Source organism: Mustelus asterias, unplaced genomic scaffold (assembly GCF_964213995.1).
Source record: "Mustelus asterias unplaced genomic scaffold, sMusAst1.hap1.1 HAP1_SCAFFOLD_3425, whole genome shotgun sequence".
NCBI lineage: Eukaryota > Metazoa > Chordata > Chondrichthyes > Carcharhiniformes > Triakidae > Mustelus > Mustelus asterias.
The window spans coordinates 2,939-26,968 of record NW_027593370.1 but is presented as its reverse complement, the minus strand read 5'-3'; the positions used below and the strand labels follow the sequence as shown (position 1 = coordinate 26,968).

The 24,030-nt window shown below is 46.3% G+C and overlaps 1 protein-coding gene across 1 annotated transcript; it reads left to right on the top strand.

Moving 5' to 3' along the window:
* Positions 1–658: 658 nt before the first annotated feature.
* Positions 659–23,821, top strand: LOC144490555 (casein kinase I; the record flags this gene model as incomplete). The annotated part of the gene is made up of 6 exons (XM_078208273.1): positions 659–785; positions 13,115–13,263; positions 16,291–16,519; positions 16,919–17,089; positions 19,323–19,471; positions 23,629–23,821. Coding segments are annotated over exons 1-6 (907 nt in total), but the record flags the coding sequence as incomplete, so codon positions are not given.
* Positions 23,822–24,030: the final 209 nt, after the last annotated feature.

Genomic DNA, 24,030 nt, shown 5'->3' with positions numbered 1-24,030 from the left:
TAATTAGCCTTGTAGCTGGTCTCAATCCTGGTAACCACCAGGATCCCTGTATAGGAACTAGGTAATTTTCATTTTCTCTCTGAGACTGAGAGTTGAAATATAGCATTTCTGCCACCGACCCAGCTAATTCAGAATAGAATCATAGAATCCCTACAGTGCAGAAGGAGGCCATTTGGCCCATCGAGTCTACACTGACCACAATCCCACCCAGGCCCTATTCCCGTAACCCCCATATCTTTACCCTGCTAATCCGCCTGACACTAGGGTCAATTTAGCATAGCCAATCCACCCTAACCCGCACACCTTTGGACTGTGGGAGGAAACCGGAGCACCTGGAGGAAACCCACGCAGACACGGGGAGAATGTGCAGACTCCACACACAGACAGTGACCCGAGGCCAGAATTGAAGCCAGGTCCCTGGCGCTGTAAGGCAGCAGTGCTAATCACTGAGCTCCCGTGCCCTGGCCCATAGACCATGAGTTAGAACTTTGAGACTCCGGTTTGTATTGTTCTGTACCACACCAGGCCAAATTGAATCCAAGCATTGCTGGTCTTTCAGTCTCTCGTATCCTCTCGTTCTTTGATCTGATTCACTGTTGGTGTTTAAAACGACAGGGATGATTCTTCCTTCTACCTTTCCCACTGATAACGATCCTCTCGTCTTTTTTTTTCAGGTGCAAACATCGCCACTGGGGAAGAAGTTGCAATAAAGCTGGAATGTGTCAAAACGAAACACCCCCAACTCCACATCGAGAGCAAGTTCTACAAAATGATGCAAGGAGGAGGTGAGTTCTTAGATCATTTTGGGTGGAGAGGGCAGATGAATTCCATGGAGAATGATGAGGCCTTTTGATTCAACGAAGCTCATCCCTTCGAACCATCTATCAAAGGGTCTATCCCTTTAATAGACCCATCAAATCTATAGCTCTTTCTGTCTAGCAGTCATGGCAGACATTTTTGTGTCAATGCTTGTTGACATTTGACCTTTTTTAAAGTTGAGAGATTTCTGGTCCCCTAAATCAGGGTCTACTCTGTGCCAAGCATAATGTTGCTTAGAGTAACAGCTCCTTCCCATATCTAATGCACTCTATAGTATGAAATGGTGGCTGTGCAAAGTTTTGGTGGGTGGGAAGAAAGAGACTCGACCATTGGGGACACTGCTCAGCTGTTGAATCATTTCGCAATTGTGTCTCCCGTAAGAGCGGCTGGGTCTGAAAGTTGTCCATTATTTCAGAGGTGGAAAGCTTTGCTCGGTGAATTTCAGTAGAATGCAGCGACTAATATGCCCCCCCCCCAATAAAAATTGGTTGTAGGGGTTGATGAAGAGGGTGTGGCTGAATTGCTGGAAAGTTTGCTTTCCAGGTGACTTGAGAAACTGCAAGGATCTGTGGCCAGTGTGACTGCGTTTTGATTTGAGGAGATGCACTCTTTCTATCTAACTATAAGGAAAAGCAAGCACTCTAAGGCACCAGAAACGCAAAATGCTGGAAAACCTCAGGTCTGACCACATCTGAGGAGAGAGAAGAGAGCCAGTATTTCAAGTCTGGATGGTCCTTTGTCAGAGCTCCGAAGGATCATCCAGACTCTGCGTTGGCTCTGCTCCCTCTCCACAGTTGCTGTCAGACAGGCTGAGATTTTCCAGCATTTTCTGTTTTTGTTTCCGATTCCAGCATTCGCAGTATTGTGCCTTAAGACTTCACTGGCAAGAGGCGTTCTTACAGCAACACCATTTCAAGTGAGCAACTAGCCAGCATCATCGAGACATTTCTGTCTCCTTGGAAATGGAATGCAACTAATTGTACGATTTTATATTAAATTAGCAGAGAAACGTCTCAAACAGGCTGCATTGGTAGCACGCACCACTCATATGCAGCATGCCTTACAAAGAGCTCCCTGTCAATGATTCATGCATACTGAATGAGAATCCCGATTCACTAATGATTGTGCACAATGCATGCAACCCAAGATGCCCCTCGCATATTTACAAGGAAGGAAGACACTTGCAGTAATGTTATTCTAGGGTTGCTGTTGTGAGCGTGCATCCAGAAGATAAAAAAATGATGAAGCTGTGATGGTAGATTGGACGGTGTGCGTGCTCTCTGTCCGTCTCTCTCTCTCTCGCTCTCTCCATTCTGGGTTCAACTAAAATGTCAATGTGCAAAGGCCAAAGCAGAATTTGTGCTACTGACTACTGTTGCAGCATCTGACTAATGCCGGACAAACCCTAAGGAAGGATAGTGGTCTTGACGATGCAATGATTGTGTTCGCCCCTTTCTCTGGTGCTCCTGGGAAAGCTCTGTCTCGGAAATGGAACTGGACTAATGGAATGCATCAGATCCGCGTACTGAACTTGAGTGGCTTTGCGCAGCCACCACCCATCCAACATCGAGGCAGATTCTGGCCCTTGCTCTTGGAATGGAGGTGATCTTCAACCTGAGCCGGTGCACCTTGACGAGAATTAAGGGGAACCGGTGAATGTACTGTCCTTCGATTTCCAGATGGCATCAAGTGCCACAGCAACGTTTATTGCGAAAAATAAAAGTTCGTGGTACACGGGTAACATGGTTGGATGGTTGACAGAGTTAACCACCTATATCCATGGCAAGACGTAATGAGTGGTGTGCCACCGGGATCCGCGCTGTTGACATATATAAATTACTTTGGATGCAGGGATTGAAGGGATGGGTGCCAAATTTGCTACAAAGGTAGGGAAATAAGTTGTGAACCGGACATGAGGCGAAGAAAATATATGGATAGGAAAGTGAGTGGGGAAAAACGTGGCAAATGGAGTATAATGTGGGCAAATGTGAAATTGTCCATTTTGGCAGGAAGAATAAAGTGCGTTTAAATGCAGAGATTGCAGAGCTGAGGTGCAGAGGGATGGGCTGTTCTATTGTATGAATCACAGCTATATGCAAATACAACAATCAGGAAAAATAATAGAATGTTATCATGTTGGAGTTTAGAAGGATGAGTGGGGATCTTATTGAAACTTACAGGATACTGCGAGGCCTGGATAGAGTGGACGTGGAGAGGATGTTTCTCCTCTTAGGAAAAGCTCGAACCAAAGGGCACAACCTCAGGCTAAAGGGACGATCCTTTAAAACCGAGATGAGGAGGAACTACAGCCAGAAAGTGGTGAACCTGTGGAACTGTTTGCAGCAGAAGGCTGTGAAGGCCAGGTCATTGAGTGTCTTTAAGACAGCGATAGATAGGTCCCTCAATAAGAAGGGGATCAGGGGTTATGGGGAAAAGGCAGGAGAATGGAGCCGAGAAAAAAAAATCAGCCATGATTTGAATGGCAGAGCAGACTCGATGGGCCGAGTGGCCTAATTCTACTCCTATGTCTTATGGTCTTATGAGGGGAATTGAATACAACAATATGGAGGTTATACTTCAGTTGTATAAGGTGCTAGTGAGATGCATTTGGAATATTGTGTACAGTATTGGTCACCTTGTTTGAGGAAGAATGTAAATGTACTGGAAGCCATTCAGAAGAGGTTTGCCAGTCTAATACCTGGAATGGGTGTGTTAACTTGTAATGAAAGGTCGGACAGGCTAGACTTGTATCTGCTGGAGTTTAGCAAAGTAAGAGGTGACTTGATTGAAACAAACAAGATTCTGAGGGATTTGACAGGGTGGATGTGGCCAAGATCTTTTTTTTTGTGTGTGGGAGAATTTAAAACTAGGGGTCACGATTTTAAAAATAAGCTGTCACCTATTTTAAACTGAGAATGTTTTCCCAAGTTTTGTGCGTCTTTAGAACTTTCTTCCTGAAAAGGTGGTGGAAGCAGAGTACTTTGAATATTTTTAAGGCAGAGCTGGATAGGTTCTTGATGAGCAAGGGGGCGTAGGCATGAGGTTGCTATCAGATCAGCCATAGTGGAGCAGGCTCGGGGCAAAATGGCCACCTACTGCTCCTTGTTCACATGTTCTTGGTTGATTTGTTATTTTTAATACCTTCTAAATATGGTTAATAGGATGCAGATTTCCCTGATTGCTATTCCATCTTTTTATTCTTGCCCTCTTTTGTGATGTTGCATTGACCCCATTGAAGAAGGGGAGGGAGGAGGCTTTTTATGACCAGTGCACATCTCAAAACAATTTACAGCTTGCAGATATACTTTTAAATGCAATCACTTGTAGGACACCCAGCGGTCAGTTTGTGCTCCCATTGGAAGCTCCCACAAACAGCAGTGTGATACCTGCCAGATAATCCTGTTCTTGTGGTGACTGAGGGCAAATACTCTCCAGGGCACGAAGTGTAACTCCCTTGCTCTTCAGACTAGTACTAAGGGAATGGAATCTCTTATGCCCACCTGAGAGAGCAGACAGAGCCTATGATTAACATCTCACCTGGAACTAAGCAGAAGGCAATGATGCTATGGTATTGTCACTGGGCTAGTAATCAGGAGGCTCTGGGGACCTGGATTCGAATCCCACCACGGCAGATGGTGAAATTTGAATTCAATGCAGAGAAAATTGAGAATTAAAATTCTGTTGATGACCATGGAACCATTGCCGCTTGTTGTAAAAAAAAATCATCTGGTTCGCTAATGTCTAGCCTACATGTGACTCCAGGCCTACAGCAATTGGCTCTTAACCTGCCCCCTTGAGAGCTATTGGGGATGGACAATAAGCGCTGGCTCAATCGGTGACGCCCACATCCCATGAAAGAATAAAAATGGAAGACACCTCTGACAAAGCAGCATTTCCTTTTCAGTCCACGGTGTTTATCATAGATCATAGAATCCCGACAGTGCAGAAAGGAGGCCATTTGGCCCATCAAGACTGCACCGACCACAATCCCATCCAGGCCCTATCCCCACAACCCCACGCATTTACCTTAGCTAGTCCCCCTAAGTGGCAATTTAGTACAGCCAATCCACCTAACCCACACATCTTTGTACTGTGGGAGGAAATCCATGCAGACACGGGGAGAATGTGCAAACTCCACACAGGCAGTGACTCGAGCCGGGAATCGAACCCAAGTCCGTGGGCGCTGTGAGGCAGCAGTGCTAGCCACTGTGCCACCCCAATATCTCTATTTGTACACTCCCAAGCCTCTGGAGAGAGACTTGAACTCTTATCTCCACGGTGCTACCAGCTAAGACCAGGTTAACACACACGGGATCAAGTGCAGACCTTCTGCTAGAAGAGTATTCTATAGGATGGGCCTGTGACTGCATCGTGGTGAGCAAGTAGCCTCGTATTCCAGCAGAAAGAGAGCAAGAGAAGCTCAGGAATTCTATGTTAAAGTACGCAGACATGTACAAATGCTGAGAGCTTGCGTGCAGATAACAAAAGGTAGGGTCCAGTAAGTTTTCCTGCAGTTAATTGGGATAAGTGTTTTATGAGCGTGATATTTAGGTTCACAGCAATATTTGTTTCAAGAAACTCATTTATTTAAAATTTTGTTCTTGCTGCTGTCTTTGGAAATGAAATAAGCTGCAAAATACTGCGAATGTTGGAATCTGAAACAAAAACTAGAAAATGCTTAAATCTCAGCAGGTCTAACAGCATCTGTGGGGATGGATTTCGAGTCTGGATGACCCTTCGTCAGAGCTGCAAAGCTCTGGTTTCTAGTGGAGACACTTTTTAGCCCCGGTATGCTTCTCCACGTAGACCCATTCACTTGGATTTTCCCCCGTGTACTTTTTGAATTTGATTTATCCTCTTCATTCCACCTTGGTTCTTAGTGGAACATCTAACCAACCTTCTGTACAATAAATACATTTCTGATAAGTTTATTCCCCTCTCGTTGCCAAGCTTTCCCAATCTGTGAAAATAGGTTTTCTCAAATCCAAGCTCTCCCAAAGCAAGTTCTTTTCTCCTGGAATACAGTAGCACGGTGCTGATGTGCCTGGACTCTAGATTCTGGAACAGAATTTCAAAATCCCACCGTGGCAGCTGGGGGGGGTTTAAATTTAATTAAAATTTATAATACCTGGAATCTAAAATCTAGCATCAATAACAGTGACCATGAAACTCCCAATTTTTTTAGCTAAATTTACCTGGTTCACTAATTTGAAGGAAGAAATAAGAAAGGAAATCTGTAAATCCTTGCCCAGTCTGACCTATACGTGACTCCAGACCCACAACAATGTAGTTTACTCGTAACTGCCTGCTGAAATTTTCTAATTTATCACTCGGTTCTATTCCAGAAGGAGGCAGTTCACCATTGCCACCACCACCTTGAAGGTGATTGAATCATAGAATCTACAGTGGAGGAGGAGGCCATTTGGCCCATCGAGCCTCCACCAACAACAATCCCACCTAGGATCTATCCCCGTAACCCCACATATTTGCCTTCCTAATCCCCCTGACACTAAGGGGCAATTTACAATGGCCAATCAACCTAACCCGCACATATTGAACTGGAAGAGGAAACCCACCGAGACTGGGAGAATTGACAGTGACCCAAGGCCAGAATTGAACCTGGCGCTGTGAGGCAGCAGTGCTAACCACTACCATCATGCTTCCCCAATTGGGATTGGCAGCAAATGCTGACCGTACCACCCATCATCCTGTGGAAAACATTTTTCTTTCAAATTCAACCTGTTCTAATGTATAATCCAAAACCACCTCACTTCTAGCCTTTCCTCAAAGTTCCTTATCCATGCTATTAAATATGTGAATCTATCTCTCTGTCGCCAGACATGTTGCTCAGAAAGCCCCCTCGATTCTGTATTTTACTGCAGTTGATTTGGAATGTCCCTATCTGGGTACTGTAATACTACTTTGTGGTGTATCACTGACACAGCTAGCCAAGGAGGAGATCCGTGACTGCAGAGATGGAAAAAGCTGAACAGCCAGAGGCTCTCTTCTTGAGAAAGGAGAAGTTGAGATGCGGCTGAAGACATGCCTTTCAAATTTTGAAGGGCTTTGATAGAACAGATGTACAAAGAGAGGATGAGACCAAAACTAGGGGCTGTCAATACACGAGAGTCACTAATGAATCCAGTAGGGAATTTGGGAGCAACTCATTACCAGGTGGTGGAATAGTTTAGAAAAACATGTATCTAGCCTGGGGAGACGATGGCCTAGGGATATTATCGCTAAACTATTAATCCAGAAACTCTGCTAATGTTCTGGGGACCCGGGGTTCAAATTCTGACATGGCATATGCTGGAATTTGTGTGAAATAAGAAATATCTGGAATTAAGAATCTACTGATGACCATGAAACCACGTCGATTGTTGGAAAAACCCATCTGCTTCACTATTGTCCCTTTAGGGAAGGAAATCTGCCGTCCTTACCCGGTCTGGCCTACATGTGACTCCAGAGCCACAGCAATGTGGTTGACTCTCGACTGTCCTTGAGCAGCTAGGGATGGGCAATGAATATTGGGCAGGCAGCGGCGCCCATGTCCCACGAATGCATAAATTAAAAAAAGATTTAAATAAAATATTTTCATGGGATGTGGCGTCACCAGCTAGGCCAGCAGTTTTATTGTCCATCCCTATTAGTCTTTGAGATGGTAGTGGTGAGCTGCTGCCTAGAAGCGCTGCAGTCCATGTAGTGTACACTGCTATGGTGGAGTTCCATGATTTTGATCCAGTGACAAGTGAAGGAGCAGTGATATAGATCCAAATTGGGATGGTGTGTGACTTGTGGGGGGGGGGGGGGAAACTTGATGGTGGTTTTCCCATGCATCTGTTGCCCATGTCCTTTCAAGGTGGTAGAGGTTGCCAGTTTGGAAGTTGCTATTGAAGAAGCCTTGGTGAGTTGCTGCTGCTGAACTTTTAAATGATACATACTGCTGACACTGTACAATGGTGTTTGAGGGAGTGGATGTTGAAAGTGGTGATTGGGGTGTCAAATCAAGAAGGCTGCTATGTCCTGGATTGTGTTGAGCTTGAGTGCTGTTGGAGCTGCACTCATCCAGGTCTGTCCATCACACTCCTGACTTGTGCCTTGGCTTTGGGGAGTCAGGCGATGAGTTAGTTCCCACAGAATTCACAGCCTCTGACCTGCTTTTGTAGCCATGATGTGGAGATGCCGGCGTTGGACTGGGGTGAACACAGTAAGAGTTTTAACAACACCAGGTTAAAGTCCAACAAGTTTATTTGGTAGCAAATACCATTAGCTTTCAGAGCGCTGCCCCTTCGTCAGATGGAGTGGAAATGTGCTCTCAAACAGGGCACAGAGACACAAAAATCAAGTTACAAAATACTGATTAGAATGCGAATCCCTACAGCCAGCCAGATCTTAAAGATACAGACAATGTGGGTGGAGGGAGCATTAAGCACAGGTTAAAGAGATGTGTATTGTCTCCAGGACCGCCTGCAAGTCCAGGAGGCAAGCTGTGGGGGTTACTGATAATGTGACATTATCAGTAACCACCACAGCTTGAAATTAGACTCAAGCCAAGAAGGAATGATGGAGACAATACACATCTCTTTAACCTGTGCTTAATGCTCCCTCCACCCACATTGTCTGTATCTTTAAGATCTGGCTGGCTGTAGGGATTCGCATTCTAATCAGTATTCTGTAACTTGATTTTTGTGTCTCTGTGCCCTGTTCGAGAGCACATTTCCACTCCATCTGACGAAGGAGCAGCGCTCCGAAAGCTAATGGTATTTGCTACCAAATAAACCTGTTGGACTTTAACCTGGTGTTGTTAAAACTCATACTGCTTTTGTAGCCACAGTATTCATGACTGGTCCAGTTCAGTTTCTGGTCGATGATAAACCCTAGGATTTTAATAGTGGGCGATTCAGTGATCATGCCATTGAATGTCAAGGAGACTTGGTTAGATTATCTTGTTAGAAAATGGTCATTGCCTGGTACTTGAGTGTAGAGATGCGCTTTGCCATCATTCCTTCTTGGCTTGACTCTAATTTCAAGGTGATGCCCTCTTGTTCTGGATTTTTCTCACCAGAGGAAATAGTTTCTTGCTGTGTACAGTACAGGATTACAATTTCATGGTTCCAACCAGCACTGAAATGGAGGTAGGGCTGGGAGGAAATGGCACCTGGGTCCCAGTCATTGGCACTTGTGCGGTGTGAGTGTTGCTTGCTACTTATCAGCTCAAGGCTGAATGTTGTCAAAGTCTTGATGAATATGGGTATAGACTATGAGATAAGAAAATGAAACAACAGCAGGATATACTGATGGAGTGAGGGGGAGGTTTGTGTGGAGCTTGAGCACCTGGATCTTTTGGGCTGAATTATCTTTCTCTGTTAAGCGCTAGATAATTTATCCCATCAATTTGTAATCTTTCGAGCTCTCTGCCACACGGTAGCACAGTGGTTAGCACTGCTGCTTCACAGCTCCAGGGACCTGGGTTCGAATCCCGGATCGGGTCACTGTCTGTGTGGAGTTTGCACATTCTCCCTGTGTCTGCGTGGGTTTCCTCCGGGTGCTCCAGTTTCCTCCCACAGTCCAAAGATGTGCAGGCTAGGTTGATTGGCCATTCTAAATTGCCCCTTAGTGTCCCGGGATGCATAGGTTAGAGGGATTAGTGGGTAGATATATGGGGATAGGGCCTGGGTGGGATTGTGGTTGGTGCAGACGAGATGGGCCGAATGGCCTCTTTCTGCACTGTAGGGTTTCTATGATTCTACTTGCGGTATTCAAGGTTCTGCATTGTTAATAATTTGATAAGTGATGTTTTAAAATGGATGCACTGGGGTCGTAAATGTTTTAATTTTCTCTTCCATCAAGTTGGGTCTAACAGCACTAGAATGAGTTCCAGGAACTCATTACAAAAACGTAGTCAGGATGGCCAAGTGGTCTAAGGTGCTGCGTACAGGTTGCGGTCTTCCCTGGTGGTGAGTTCTAATCCCACTTCTAACAGTGATTTTCCTTAAAAGAGGCCAACCCTTTACCAGAGCACGTTAAATCCTCACCAACCTAAATGACGTGTTAGAATTGCAGAGCAAACCAGTCAGCCACAGGGAAAATATATTGCGATTGCAGAATTCGGTGCAAGGTGCACTCCTGAGGTCTTCAGTCTTTCAGTTCTTTGCCCTGTGTATTTTCAGCCTTCTGTTTATTTCTGAATTCTAGCATTTGCTTTTATCCCCCCTTAATGTCTACTTGAAATTGTATTTTTAAAGTGCTAACTAAGTGTGTTGCAACTGAACCCTGCTTAAAATGGCATGTAACTCGTCATGCATACGTGTTTTCAGGTTTTCTTTGAATACTTGTGTAGGGCGCATTGAAGATTGGTACATCCTGGGAACAATGTCTAGCAGCAGGTAGATTTTCTCTTGGCTCTGCCCCAATCTCCGGGATACAACAATCCCTTTGTCGAAGGCTCTTTGTGAATAAGTCCCAGTGTGTTTAACAGAACTTGATTTTGTTTTAAAGATGGTTGGCAATCAATTGACTAGGAGCAGAGTGCAAACAGATATGTCCTGGAGTTCTGAAGGGCAGGAGGCGACTTGTTTGAAACGCACAAGATCCTGAAGGGTCTTGGGACAGGGTGGATTTGGAAAGGATGCTTCCTTGTGTGGGAGAATCTAGAACTTGGGGCCACTGCTAACTAAGGGCAGCACGGTAGCACAGTGGTTAGCACTGCTGCCTCACAGCGCCAGGGACCTGGGTTCGATTCCTGGCTTGGGTCACTGTCTGTGCGGAGTCTGCATGTTCTCCCCCGTATTTGCGTGGGTTTCCTCCGGGTGCTCCGGTTTCCTCCCACGGTCTGAAAGACGTGCTGGTTAGATGCATTGGCCATGCTAAATTCTCCCTCAGTGTACCTGAGCAGGCACCGGAGTGTGGCGACTAGGGGATATTCACAGTAACTTCATTGCAGTGTTAATGTAAGCCTACATGTGACAATAAATCAACAACTTCAAAATAAGAGGTTGCCCATTTCAAACTGCGATGAGGGGAGAAGAAATTCTCTTGAGAGACTTTGGAATTCTCTTCCTCAAAAGTTGGCTGAGGCAGAGTTGTTGAATACCTTTTGAGGCAGAGGTAGATAGATTTTGATCAGTAAAAGGTTATCGGGGTAGGCAGGAATGTGAAGTTGAGGTTAAAATCAGATCGGTCATGATCTTATTGAATGGCAGAGCAGACATGAGGGACTGAACGGCCTACCTCTGCTCTGTTTCTATAGCTCTTGGAGCTAAAGGGATCAAGGGATATGGGAGGAAGGGGGGGATCAGGATATTGAGTTCGATGATCAGCCATGATCAAAATGAGTGGCGCAGCAGGCTCGAAGCCCCCAATGGCCTACTCTGCTTCTAGTTTCTATGTTTCTGTAGTTTGTATGATGGGACTGGAATGTTGGAATCTAATTAGTGAGGTGCCGAATTGGGATTGACTGTGTGATGGGACTTGACTAACAGGCAAGCAAAGGTGTGTGTGTGTGGCCTTTTCCACCCCCACTTCTCATCCTGCCCCAAAAGTAGTAACTCTTACTGGCATGTGCTTCCACTGATTCTGCCATTATGTTGCCTCTTTGTGTGAGTTTAGTGTCTGTCGAACATGAGCATAAGGAATAGGAGTGGGTGGGTCCTTGTGGCCCGAGTGTCAGTAGGGAAGGTATTTTGGCCAATAATGTTGTTATGGAGAAATATCAACTGTGTGCAATTTAGATGTTTATCCACCATAATGAAGGCAATAGGCTATTGTTAGAATGAAGATTATTCTCCTCTTCCCCACCCCCCCCAAAAAGCAGGATGGGGTATGTGCACGTGTGTGGAGTTTTTGATCCAAGTTTAGAACCTTTTCTGAGGTCAATAGGATCATTGTTTAATGATAGAGGAAAGCTACCCGTTTGGAACAGCCGTGTTGTAACAACATCGACTATTTTCAATTATCGGGATGAAGGATGGCTAGAAACTAATTTTAAACAATCTAGAGGGGGGAAACATCAGCGAACGGGAGAGCTTTCCTGTAAGCTGGTATCTCGGTAACTGGATGTTTCCAGATTAAAATATTTCGGCATGTCATTTCCTGCTCCGGGTCTCGCATGCCCAGGCACATGGCCCGTGATCTGCGTTTTGTTTTTAAGATGTTGCTAAACTGTACTGCAGCAGTCCAGCTGGCACGATTACATCATTCTGAACTGGTGTTTGCACGCACTCGTGCGCAGCCCTGAATTTCAATTGCAAAAGAGTTGTTAATGTGTCTGACTAACCTGGATTTTCCACACACATTTGTAACATCTTTGGCATCCTATTTTTTTTTCTCTGTCCTCCTAATCCATGTTAGTTCATAGAATCCCTACAGTGCGGAAGGAAGCCATCCGGCCCATTGAGATCTGCACCGACTCTCTGACAGAATCGCTTTCCCAGGCCCCCGCATCCGCCCTAATCCCCATAGCCCCACACATTTACCATGGCCAATTCCCCCTAACCTACACATCTTGGGATACTAAGGGGCAATTTAGCATGGCCAATTCCCCCTAACCTACACATCTTGGGATACTAAGGGGCAATTTAGCATGGCCAATTCCCCCTAACCTACACATCTTGGGATACCAAGGGGCAATTTAGCATGGCCAATTCCCCCTAACCTACACATCTTGGGACACCCAAGGGGCAATTTAGCATGGCCAATTCCCCCTAACCTACACATCTTGGGACACCCAAGGGGCAATTTAGCATGGCCAATTCCCCCTAACCTACACATCATGGGACAGTGGGAGGAGCACCCAGAGGAAACCCATGAAGACACGGAGAGCGTGCAAACTCCACACAGTCACCCAAGGCCAGAATCGAACCCGGGTCCCTGGCGCTGTGAGAAACATAGAAACTAGAAGCAGGAGGAGGCCATTTGGCCCTTCGAGCTTGCTCCACCATTCATTTTGATCATGGCTGATTATTGAATTCAATATCCTGATTTTTTTCCCTCCCCCTTCCTCCCATATCCCTTAATTTCCTTTAGCCCCAAGAGCTATATCTAATTTCTTCTGGAAATCACACCGAAGCAGCAGTGCTTGCCACCGTGCCGTTAGTTGGACAGTTTAGAACTGGATCTTGGTGCATTCTATACCGTCAGCTTGTTAGTAGTAACTGAAGTGCCAGCCAAGTTTTGTTATGGTAGCTGGCAGCTCTAATGAATGTAACTGTTTTCTTTTTAAACTTGTATTTAACTTGCCGTTTGCCTTGCCCATATGTGTGCCTGATGGTGTGGTTTTGGATTCTGCCATCTGCAGTTGGGATTCCCTCGATTAAATGGTGTGGCGCCGAGGGAGATTACAACGTGATGGTGATGGAGCTGCTGGGTCCCAGTCTCGAAGACCTTTTCAACTTCTGCTCACGCAAGTTCAGCCTGAAGACCGTGCTGCTTCTCGCAGACCAAATGGTACGGATTTTCAGAGTTCTAATATGCGGCTAATTTGAGCAATGCATCTTGAAAATGGGGAGGGGTGGAATGTGTTGTGGTTGAAAATGTACTCTGCACAGTCACGATGCTGGTATCCTAATTCTCTGTCCCATTCGCCTGTCACTCTTGTCCTCACTGACCCACCTTCACACCTGGTCCAGCATTGCCCCTCTTACAATTTCCATCCTGTGTTTAATCCCTATAATGTAACATAGCAAAATTTGCGGATGGTACCAAAATAGGTGGGAAAGCAAGCAGTGAAGAGAAGACCAAGGTTTTTACAGACGGATATAGATAGGCTAGGAGAATGGGCCAAAATTTGGCAGATGGGGTTTAGAACATAGAACAGTACAGCACAGAACAGGCCCATCGGCCCACGATGTTGTGCCGAGCTTTGTCTGAAACCCAAATCAAGCTATTTCCTCCCTATCATCCCGAAGTACTACGTTTAATGTGGATGAGTGTGAAGTTACCCACTTTGGCCAAAAAAAAATAGACATTAAAATTAAGAAGGATGTGGAGGCTTTGGAGTGAGTACAGAAAAGGTTTGCCAGGATGTTGTCTGGTACGGAGGGTATTAGCTATGAGGAGAGATTGAATAAACTGGAATTGTTCTCCCTGGAAAGACGGAGGCTGAGGGGGCGACCTGATAGAAGTTTATAGAATTGAGAGGTATAGAGATATCGTTGGAAGCTTTTTTCCCAGGGCAGAAATGGCAATTATAAGGGGGGGAAAGGTTCAGTAGAGATGTGTGGGGGAAGTTTTTTTACACGGAGGGTGGTGGGGGCCTGGAACACACTGCCAGGTGAGGCAGTTACGTTAGCCACATTTAAGACTTATCTTGATAGACATATGAACAAACGGGGAATAGAGAGATATAAGCGGTTGGTCTGGATAGGACAATGTCATCGGCGCAGGCTTGAAGGGCCGAAGGGCCTATTCCTGTGCTGTTCTTTATTATCTAGCTGGAAAGCAGATTCAAAATGGGTCTTTGTTTATGAATTGCAGAAAGTTACAGCATGTAATAAAAAAGGCAAATGGGATGTTAGCATTTATTGCAAAAGGACTGGTGTATGGAAGCAGAGAAGTGTTGTTGCAATTGTACAGGGTGTTGATGAGGCTACATCTGGAGTATTGTGTCCAGTTTTGGTCTCCTTACTTGAGGGAGGATGTGGGTGGCATTGGAGGCAGTTCAGAGGAGGTTCTCCAGATTGATTCCGGGGATAACAGGGTTGGCGTATGAGGAGAGGTTAAACAATTTGGGCTTGTACTCACTGGAGTTTAGAAGGATGAGGGGGGATCTGATCAAGGTATATAAAATACTAAATGGGATTGATGAAGTAAATGTAGACCAAGTGTTTCCTTTTTATGGGGCAATCTCGAACAAGAGGTCACAGGTATAGGTTGAGAGGTGGTAGATTTAAAACTGAGATGAGGAGGAACTACTTCTCACAGAGGATGGTGAATTTGTGGAACTCGTTGCCCCATAGCGCGGTGGAGTCTGAATCATTGAATGGTTCTAAGAAGGAGATAGATATATTTCTGATAAATGGGTTAAAGGGATATGGGGAACAGGTGGGGAGGTGGATTTGAGACCAGGGAGAGATCAGCCATGATCTGATTGAATGGCGGAGCAGGTTCGAAGGGCTGAATGTGCCGACTTCTGCTCCTAATTCCTATGTTCCTGTGTATTCACCCATCCCCATGTCTGCAACTTTCTAAACTGGTCATCATGATGTGGAGATGCCGGCGTTGGACTGGGGTAAACACAGTAAGAGTTTTAACAACACCAGGTTTATTTGGTAACAAATGCCATTATGCAAATGACTTTTGCTACCAAATAAACCTGTTGGACTTTAACCTGGTGTTGTTAAAACTCTTACTTTCTAAACTGAACAGCCATCTAACTTCTGTGTTCCTCCAGTTCTGGTCTGTTGTGCATCCCTGATTTTAATCAGTACACCTTTAGCAACTGTATTTGCCTCCATCTGCTGAGGCCATAAAATTCTAGAATACCCACTTCTCTGCTTTCTTTTCACCCCCCCCCCAATATCTATCCATGTGTTCAAGTTTTTGCTCAGTGTAAAATGTCTGCTTACATTCCTAAAGAAGTACATTGTGATGTACTTTTTTTTAAAGGCGCTGTATAAATGCCGGTCATTATGCTTGCTCCCCTGATGCTCAGGAAAGACCGGCAGACTATTCTTGCACATCAAACCTGGTCATTCCAGCTATAGAAATGACAGTGAACAAAAGTGAACCAAATGATAGCGGATGGGAAGTGAGGAAAGCGAAACCAACTATACCTTGTCAATCTTAGTTGCTGTTGCTCAAGGATCTAGTTTCCCGTTGCTTGCGCACTCCTAACTGCAAAGTTGTTGACACTAGGCGTGCAAGGTGCTGAGACTATTCTTGCCGTCTCCTTTCTTGTGCTAATAACCTAAAACCCTCCCATTTGAGCTAAATGAGAACCATTCTGAAACTTGAGTGACAATTGCATCTTGGTTTCCAAGTGCCCAAGCAGAGCCAGTAATGAGGAAGCGTGTCCACTTGCAGCAAGCGCTAGAGCTTTTTAGTACTTGGAACATTGGTAAAAGTGGCATCCAAAGATGTACAGGTTAGGTGGACTGGCCATGGTACATTGCCCTTTGGTGTCCAAAGACGTGCAGGTTGAGTGGATTGGTTCATGCTAAATTGCCCCTTTAGATTCCCAAGATGTGTAGGATAGGGGGATTTGTGGGGTTACGGGGATAGGGCCTAGGTAGGATGCTCTTGTCATCGGTGCAGGCTCGATGGGCTGAACGGTCTCCTTTTGCACTGTAGGGTTTCTATGATGAGTCAGGACTGTTGTGATAACTTTTAAAAGGAAGCCTGTTACAAGAAGCGAACCAATGTGAGGGTCAGGCCGATGAATCCTTGTAGGCAAATGTATAAACCTTCAGGAGCAGATTACTGAATCCCCGATTTGTAATCCCTTGCACTCTTGGCTCAATTATATTTCCCCAGATCAGTCGAATTGAGTACATTCATTCCAAAAACTTCATCCACCGCGACGTTAAGCCGGACAACTTCCTCATGGGCCTGGGCAAGAAGGGGAACCTGGTTTACATCATTGACTTTGGCCTGGCCAAGAAGTACCGTGACGCACGGACTCACCAACACATCCCGTACCGGGAAAACAAGAATCTGACTGGCACGGCTCGGTATGCCTCCATCAACACTCATCTGGGCATCGGTGAGCATGTGACCAATGTCCGTCCTGGCGCGCAAGGCTGGGGGGGGGGGGGGGAGGTGTTTGAGGTGCTCCAAGAATATTAATGAATAGGGAAAGTTAGCAGGAGAAAATTGCTTTCTTGGGTGGGAAAGAGAAGGAGTCGACCACTGATGTTGGCACGCATGGACTGAGGAAGCGGCAAGCCCAGATTGACTGACTGGCCTTGTTCAAAGATTTATTCCTTAAACGCAAGGGTAAAGTACTGTAGGAATGTATGATGTGGGGAATTGAGGGCTGCTTTTTTTTCTCTCTCATTTCGGGGTAGTGGATTTTAAGAGGTGATCAATCCCGTAATACCACTGCTAGTTATTCCAAGTGAATCTTAGCTCCTGACTTTTTAAATAAAAAAAATCTCCACAGAACAAAGTCGCCGTGATGACCTGGAGTCACTGGGTTACGTCCTGATGTATTTTAACTTGGGCTCGTTGCCATGGCAGGGACTCAAAGCGGCCACAAAACGGCAGAAGTACGAGCGCATCAGTGAGAAAAAGATGTCGACGCCAATCGAAGTATTGTGCAAGAGCTATCCGTGTGAGTGCCTCCAGTTCCTCCTCTAAAAGAGATTGCTACTGTTTGGTAATGTCGGAGCAGCAGCCGGGGTTTCAGATCTACGTGGGTTAGTTTCCCCCCCTCCCTCCACTGCTCCTGGCATGACACTCTGGGTGTTTCTGTCTTCCAATGCCACATGCCCAAGTAGTTATGCTTCATTGGGCAGGCTAGGCTTGTCAATCATGAGAAGCACCACAGTCAACCCCAGCCATGTCCTGGAACATAAAATATAGGAACTGAATTAGGCCATTCAGCCCATCGATTCTGCTCCACCATGGCTGATATGATTCTCATCCCCATTCTCCTGCCTTCTCCCCATAACCCTTGATCCCCTTATTGATCAAGAACCTATCTATCTCTGTCCTTAAATACACTCAATGACCTGGCCTCCACAGCCTTCTGTGGCAATGAATTCCACAGATTCGCCGCTCTCTGGCTGAAGAAATTCTCCTCTCGGTTCTCAAGAGTTGTCTCTGAGGCTGTACCCTCGGATCCTAGTCTCTCCTCCTTGGGGAAACATCTTCCCCACGTGCATTCTATCCAGGCCTTTCAGTATTCTGTAAGTTTCATTTGAGATCAATACCACCCCTCCTCCCCCAATCCTTCTAAACTCCAGTGTTACCGCACCCCCTCCAAATCGTGCCTCCTGTCAGGTTGTTCTATTATTGTCTTGTGACTGAACCAGAAGTAAACCATTTGGGTTTTTGGTAGCAAGCTGAGCTGCTCGAAAGGTGGCCCCACGCTGGCACAGTTTACCGTGTTGCCAGGTCTGGCTGCCTGTTGATCGAATTGACGTGAAAACGTGCTGAGAGGAAGTCGGGTTATTTTTAACTTGACGTCGTGCTGCTGGGCACGAGGTGATGTGATGTAGTGTCAACACCAGCAGTGCGAAATGGAACTCGTTCTGCCTTGGGATTGTACAGTTAAGCTACATATAATTCCCAGTCCCGATCACTAACCTGCCAGAACTGTTGCTGAGCTGGCTGCAGCCCTTGACTGGGGTGGCACAGTGGTTAGCACCGCTACCTCACAGCACCAGGGGTTCAATTCCAGCCTCGGGTCACTGTCTGTGTGGAGTTTGTACCTTCTCCCCATGTCTGCGTGGGTTTCCTCCGGGTGCTCCGGTTTCCTCCCACAGTCCAAAGACATGCTGGTTTGGTTGATTGGCCATGCTAAATTGACCCTAGTGTCGAGATTAACAGGGTAAATATGTGGGGTTACGGGGATAGGGCCTGGGTGGGATTGCAGTCAGTCCAGACTCGATGGGCCAAATGGCCGCTTCCTGCCCTGTGGGATTCTATGATGTATCTTTCTGGTCAGTGGCTTTTTTTCCTACTTGCCTAATGACACATGGGGGCTTCACTGTAGGGATTCTATGACCTATCTAAATACATTGGGCTGCTATAGGTTGAAACAATATTATAAATATGCATTTCCTGCTATTGCGATTTTTGTTTTTCCCTCAATATCTAGCAAAGTCGACTGTTCGGATAAGATTGCAGGCTATGATTCTGTAGGGCAAGTCTCTAAATTACTCAATTTAAAATATATATCAACTTCACATTGCATTTTTAGGGGGCGGTTTCCTGGTAAGTACTGTTTGTAACGCGTATAGGTAAATTTTAACCTCTTTGCGGTTTTAACATGTGCTCCTATAGCTGTCATAAAGTTTACAGATTATTTAAGCGTCTTTGCCCAATTGTATTCCGTTTAATATAGATTGAAATGGGGGTCGAAAGTCTTGTAAAAGATTGCATTGGCTTACCCAGGATTTATGGTGAATTAAGCTGTGGTTTCTTGCGAAGAATCTGAAGCTATCCTGCTTTCTTTGCTGTCCCATTTTCTATCCCCCCACCTTGCAAGTTAGCACCCCTGCTGTGCAATACCGGACTGATTGTACTTGCCGGTCCTTTTTGAGTCCCTTCGGTTTACACTCCGCTCAAGCCTTGCACAGTTTCCCCTCCCTTTTCGGTTCAACATTCGGGTGTTTCCGCTGACGTACGATTGTGGCTGAGAATTTTGCTGGTTGTAGCCGAGGTGTGTGCTTTTCTTTTTCCTCCTCTCTGCCCCCAACCTATCCTGCCCAATCCACTATTGCTGATCACTTCAGATCCTCTTATCATATATCACTCTGGTCTTCGCGGTATACCTCGGGGTGATCGGTCTGTTTCCGTGATCCTAATTTAAAAAAAATTTCCCTCCCTTTTTTTTTTAGCTGAGTTTTCTACCTACCTGAACTTCTGTCGCTCCTTACGTTTTGATGACAAGCCTGATTACTCGTACCTGCGCCAGCTTTTCAGGAACTTATTCCACCGACAGGGCTTCTCGTATGACTACGTCTTTGATTGGAACATGCTAAAGTTTGTAAGTGTTAAACATCTACATTTGGTGCTGGAAATGTTTCTTTCCTCCTCTCTTTTCCACCCCCCTTCTGAAATGTTTTCCTTGGATTTTAACCGCAAGAAAAGTATGCCTTCAAGTTTATTTCTTAATTACTCACAAGTAGGCTTATATTAACACTACAATGAAGTTACTGTGAAAATCCCCTACTCTCCACACTCCGGCGCCTGTTCGGGTACACGGAGAATTTAGCATGGTTAATGCACCCTAACCAGCACGTCTTTCGGACTGTGGGAGGAAACTGGAGCACCCGGAGGAAACCCACGCAGACACGGGGAGAATGTGCACAGTGACCCAAGCCGGGAATCGAACCCAGGTCCCTGGCACTGAGGCAGCAGTGCTAACCACTGTGCCACCGTGCTGCCCTTTGCGTCACCTTTTCCAGGACGCCTTGGAGCGTTTCATGTGCAAACACGGTTAGTTTTTGAGCCACAGGAACCCCCGTAGGGAATACCAAGCAAGAACGTACACTGTACCTATTGGCAACCTTCAAGAGCCTCTATGCTTACCCTTGTGGCTCTGGCTGCACTATTGCCTCCGAGCCAGGTTATGGGTTAAAGCCCTATTTCGGGGACCTGGGAGTGCAAAATGTAGGCCCCCAATGCAGCACGGTACTGTGTGTGCTGGATTGTCTGAGGTGCCATCTTTTCAAATTAGCGAGCGGCACGGTGGGGCTGCCTCATAGCGCCAGGAACCCAGGTTCGATTCTCGGCATGGGTCACTGCAGAATTTGCATGTTCTCCCTGTGTCTGCGTGGGTTTCCTCCGGGTGCTCCAGTTTCCTTCCACAGTCCGAAAGACGTGCTGGTTAGGGTGCATTGGCCGTGCTAAATTCTCCCTCAGTGTACCCGAACAGGCGCCGGAGTGTGGCAACTAGGGGATTTTCACAGTAACTTCATTGCAGTGTTCATATAAGCCTACTTGTGGCACTAGTAAAGAAACTTAAACTTTAAAACTTGGACCTGGATTCAATTCCAGCCTCGGTCACTGTGCAGAGTTTGCACGTTCTCCCCGTGTCTGCATGGCTTTCCTCCGGGTGCTCCGGTTTCCTCCCACAGTCCAAAGATGTGCGGGTTAGGTTGATTGGCAAAGGTAAAATTGCCCCTTAGTGTCAGGGGGACTAGTGCAGGGCAAATACGTGGGGTCACAGGGCTAGGACCTGGGTGGGATTGTTGTTGGGTGCAGTCTCGATGGACCGAATGGCCTCCTTCGACACTGGGGGGGGGGATTCTATTCTATGTCCCATGGATGTTAAAAGCACTCTATAAAAGCAAGTATTTCTTCAACAGAATTCTATTTTGAGATGCTGCCATCCAGATCAACAACTGAAAAATGCTGTCATTCTTAGTTGAAAAGCAGCACAAAATGTTTAAATAGGGGGGGGGGGTGATATCTCTGTGTGGTTTACATTATGGTCCATCTTTCTACCTGGGGGCCCAGTCATTGAGGTCTAAAAGGAGCCAAGCCTCCAGTGAAGAGGAGCTTGTATGTTAGTCAGCGGCCACCAATTTGCCTTGTTTATTTTTAGTTACGCTGGGAAGTCACATGCCTCTGAGTAATTGCAGCATGAAATTCTTCAGCTCTGCTTCTCCCGATGCACAGGCTTCGCTGATTCGCCTTGTGGTGCCTTATTGTCAAATGGTTTTTCTTTCCAGTGGTGAGAACCTATGCATCTCACGTCAGCAGCACCCCCTACAGCATAGCCCTGAACATTTAGCTTTCCCCTATTCTTTAACAGCGCCTGCGTTTAATTTGCCCTTACTAGTATTTCCCATTGAAATGTCCCAAATTCTCTCTTGCTGGAGTTAGAATCTTAGAAACCCTACAGCACAGAGAGAGGCCATTCGGCCCATCGGGTCTGCACCGACCACAATCCCACCCAGGCCCTACCCCCATATCCCTACATATTTACCCACTAATCCCTCTAACCTACGCATCCCAGGACACTTGAGGGCAATTTTTAGCATGGCCAATCAACCGAACCCACACATCTTTGGACTGTGGGAGGAAACCGGAGCACCCGGAGGAAACCCACGCAGACACGAGGAGAATGTGCAAACTCCACACAGACAGTGACCCGAGGCTGGGAATCAAACCCAGGCCCCTGGAGCTGTGAAGCAGCTGTGCTGCCGTGCTGCCAAAATTGATGGAAGTTTCATGGTCACCATTATTGAGACTAGTTTTATTTACCACTTGTTTTATTAACTAATTGAATTTAAATTTCACCATCTGCCGTGGTGAGATTTGAATCCAGGTCCCCAGAGCATTACCCCGGGTCTCTGGATTACTGGTCCAGTGACAATACCAGTAAGCCACCACCTCTCCCTGTTGTCTTGCGCGCACACACACACTCGTGCGTGCGCGAGCACCCTCCCTGGCTACTTAAAGCCATGATGTGGAGATGCCGGCGTTGGACTGGGGTAAACACAGTAAGAAGTTTAACAACACCAGGTTAAAGTCCAACAGGTTTATTTGGTAGCAAAAGCCACACAAGCTTTCGGAGCTCTAAGCCCCTTCTTCAGGTGAGTGGGAATTCTGTTCACAAACAGAGCATATAAAGACACGAACTCAATTTACATGAATAATGGTTGGAATGCGAATACTTACAACTAATCAAGTCTTTAAGAAACAAAACAATGTGAGTGGAGAGAGCATCAAGACAGGTTAAAAAGATGTGTATTGTCTCCAGACAAGACAATTTAAATTTAAATTCTCCACTCACATTGTTTTGTTTCTTAAAGACTTGATTAGTTGTAAGTATTCGCATTCCAACCATTATTCATGTAAATTGAGTCTGTGTCTTTATATGCTCTGTTTGTGAACAGAATTCCCACTCACCTGAAGAAGGGGCTTAGAGCTCCGAAAGCTTGTGTGGCTTTTGCTACCAAATAAACCTGTTGGACTTTAACTTGGTGTTGTTAAACTTCTTACTGTACTTAAAGCTATACATGTGGCTAGTGTTATGTGCTTGGTACCAGGGAGCAGTTCAGCACATCCCATTGGAGACTACCTAAAGAATAGGGTGGCACAGTGGTTAGCACTGCTGCCTCACAATGCCAGGGACCCGGGTTCAATTCCCGGCTTGGGTGACTGTGCGGAGTCTGCACGTTCTCCCCATGTCTGCGTGGGTTTCCTCCGGGTGCTCCGGTTTCCTCCCACAGTCCAAAAGACGTGCTGGTTGGGTGCATTGGCCGTGCTAACTTCTCCCCCAGTGTACCCGAACAGGCGCCGGAGTGTGGCGACTCGGGGATTTTCACAGTAACTTCATTGCAGTGTGAATGTAGTAAGCCTCATTTGTGACACGTATAAATAAACTTGAAGCATTGCAGAGTTGAGCTCCCATTCTTCTCCCATTCCACCTCCCGTGTGAGGTGCTGGAGGGATGCCTTGCAGGCGTGGAAAAGGGGCTGCCACGATATTGTGTTTCACTTTTGGAATAGATGAGCAAAATAGCAAGGGGGTTAATTATTGAGGATCAACAGAGAGCAGTCCAAAGATGGATGCCTGAAAAGAAAGGGTTCTAAATGGCATAACTGGACAGTCAGCGTACGGAAGAGAGGAACAGTCAGTGGGTTTGGGCAAGTCAGTTTGCTTAGCTTCTTGATTGAAGAGTTCTAACTGATTTTTGAAACCCATTCGCCAATTGTCCTGGTACCTGACTATTGCTGTCCGTAACAATTGGCATATGCATTTTTTTGAAGTCCGCACCATTTCTGATACTTTGGGTGGCACAGTGGTTAGCACTGTTGCCTCACAGCGCCAGGGGCCTGGGTTCAATTCCGGCCTCGGGTCACTGTCTGTGTGGAGTTTGCACGTTCTACCCATGTCTGTGTGGGTTTCCTCCGGGTGCTCCAGTTTCCTTCCACAGTCCAAAGATGTGCGGGTTAGGTTGATTGGCCATGTTAAATTGCACCTTAGTATCAGGGGGATTGGGAGGGTAAATAATGTGGGGTTACGGGAATAGGGCCTGGGTGGGATTGTGGTCGGTGCAGTCTCGATGGGCCGAATGGCCTCCTTCCGCACTGTAGATTCTTATTTCCTTCATTCCACCTCGACCCCCCACAAGTAAATAGCCATTTTGTTCAGTGTGAGGTCAGTGACCTTTGTTCCTGATGTTTGCAGGGTGCAGGGAGGACTCCAGAGGAGAGTGAGCGCGAGCGCAGGGAGCACGAACGGGAAGAGCGTGTGGTGCAGACGCGCAGTTCGGCAACACGAGTCCTCGCACCCGGAACAGGGGCTGGGGCAGTGGGTAACCGGTTACGGAACGGACAAGACGCAGTGCTGCCGACTCCGGCAACTCGAGCACAGCAGTCTGGTCAGTATTCTCTCTCTTTCTCTCCCCCTCTCTCTCTGCGCCCCCCCTCTCCATCTCTGGCCTTCCCAACCCCTCTCTTACTCTCTCACTCTCTGGAAGGCTTATAGAGGAAATGCCAGAGCTTAGGATCTTGGCAGCTGAAGGCACAGCCACTGTTGATAGAATGATTTAGAATCTTGACTTGATTTATTATTGTTACGTGTATTAGT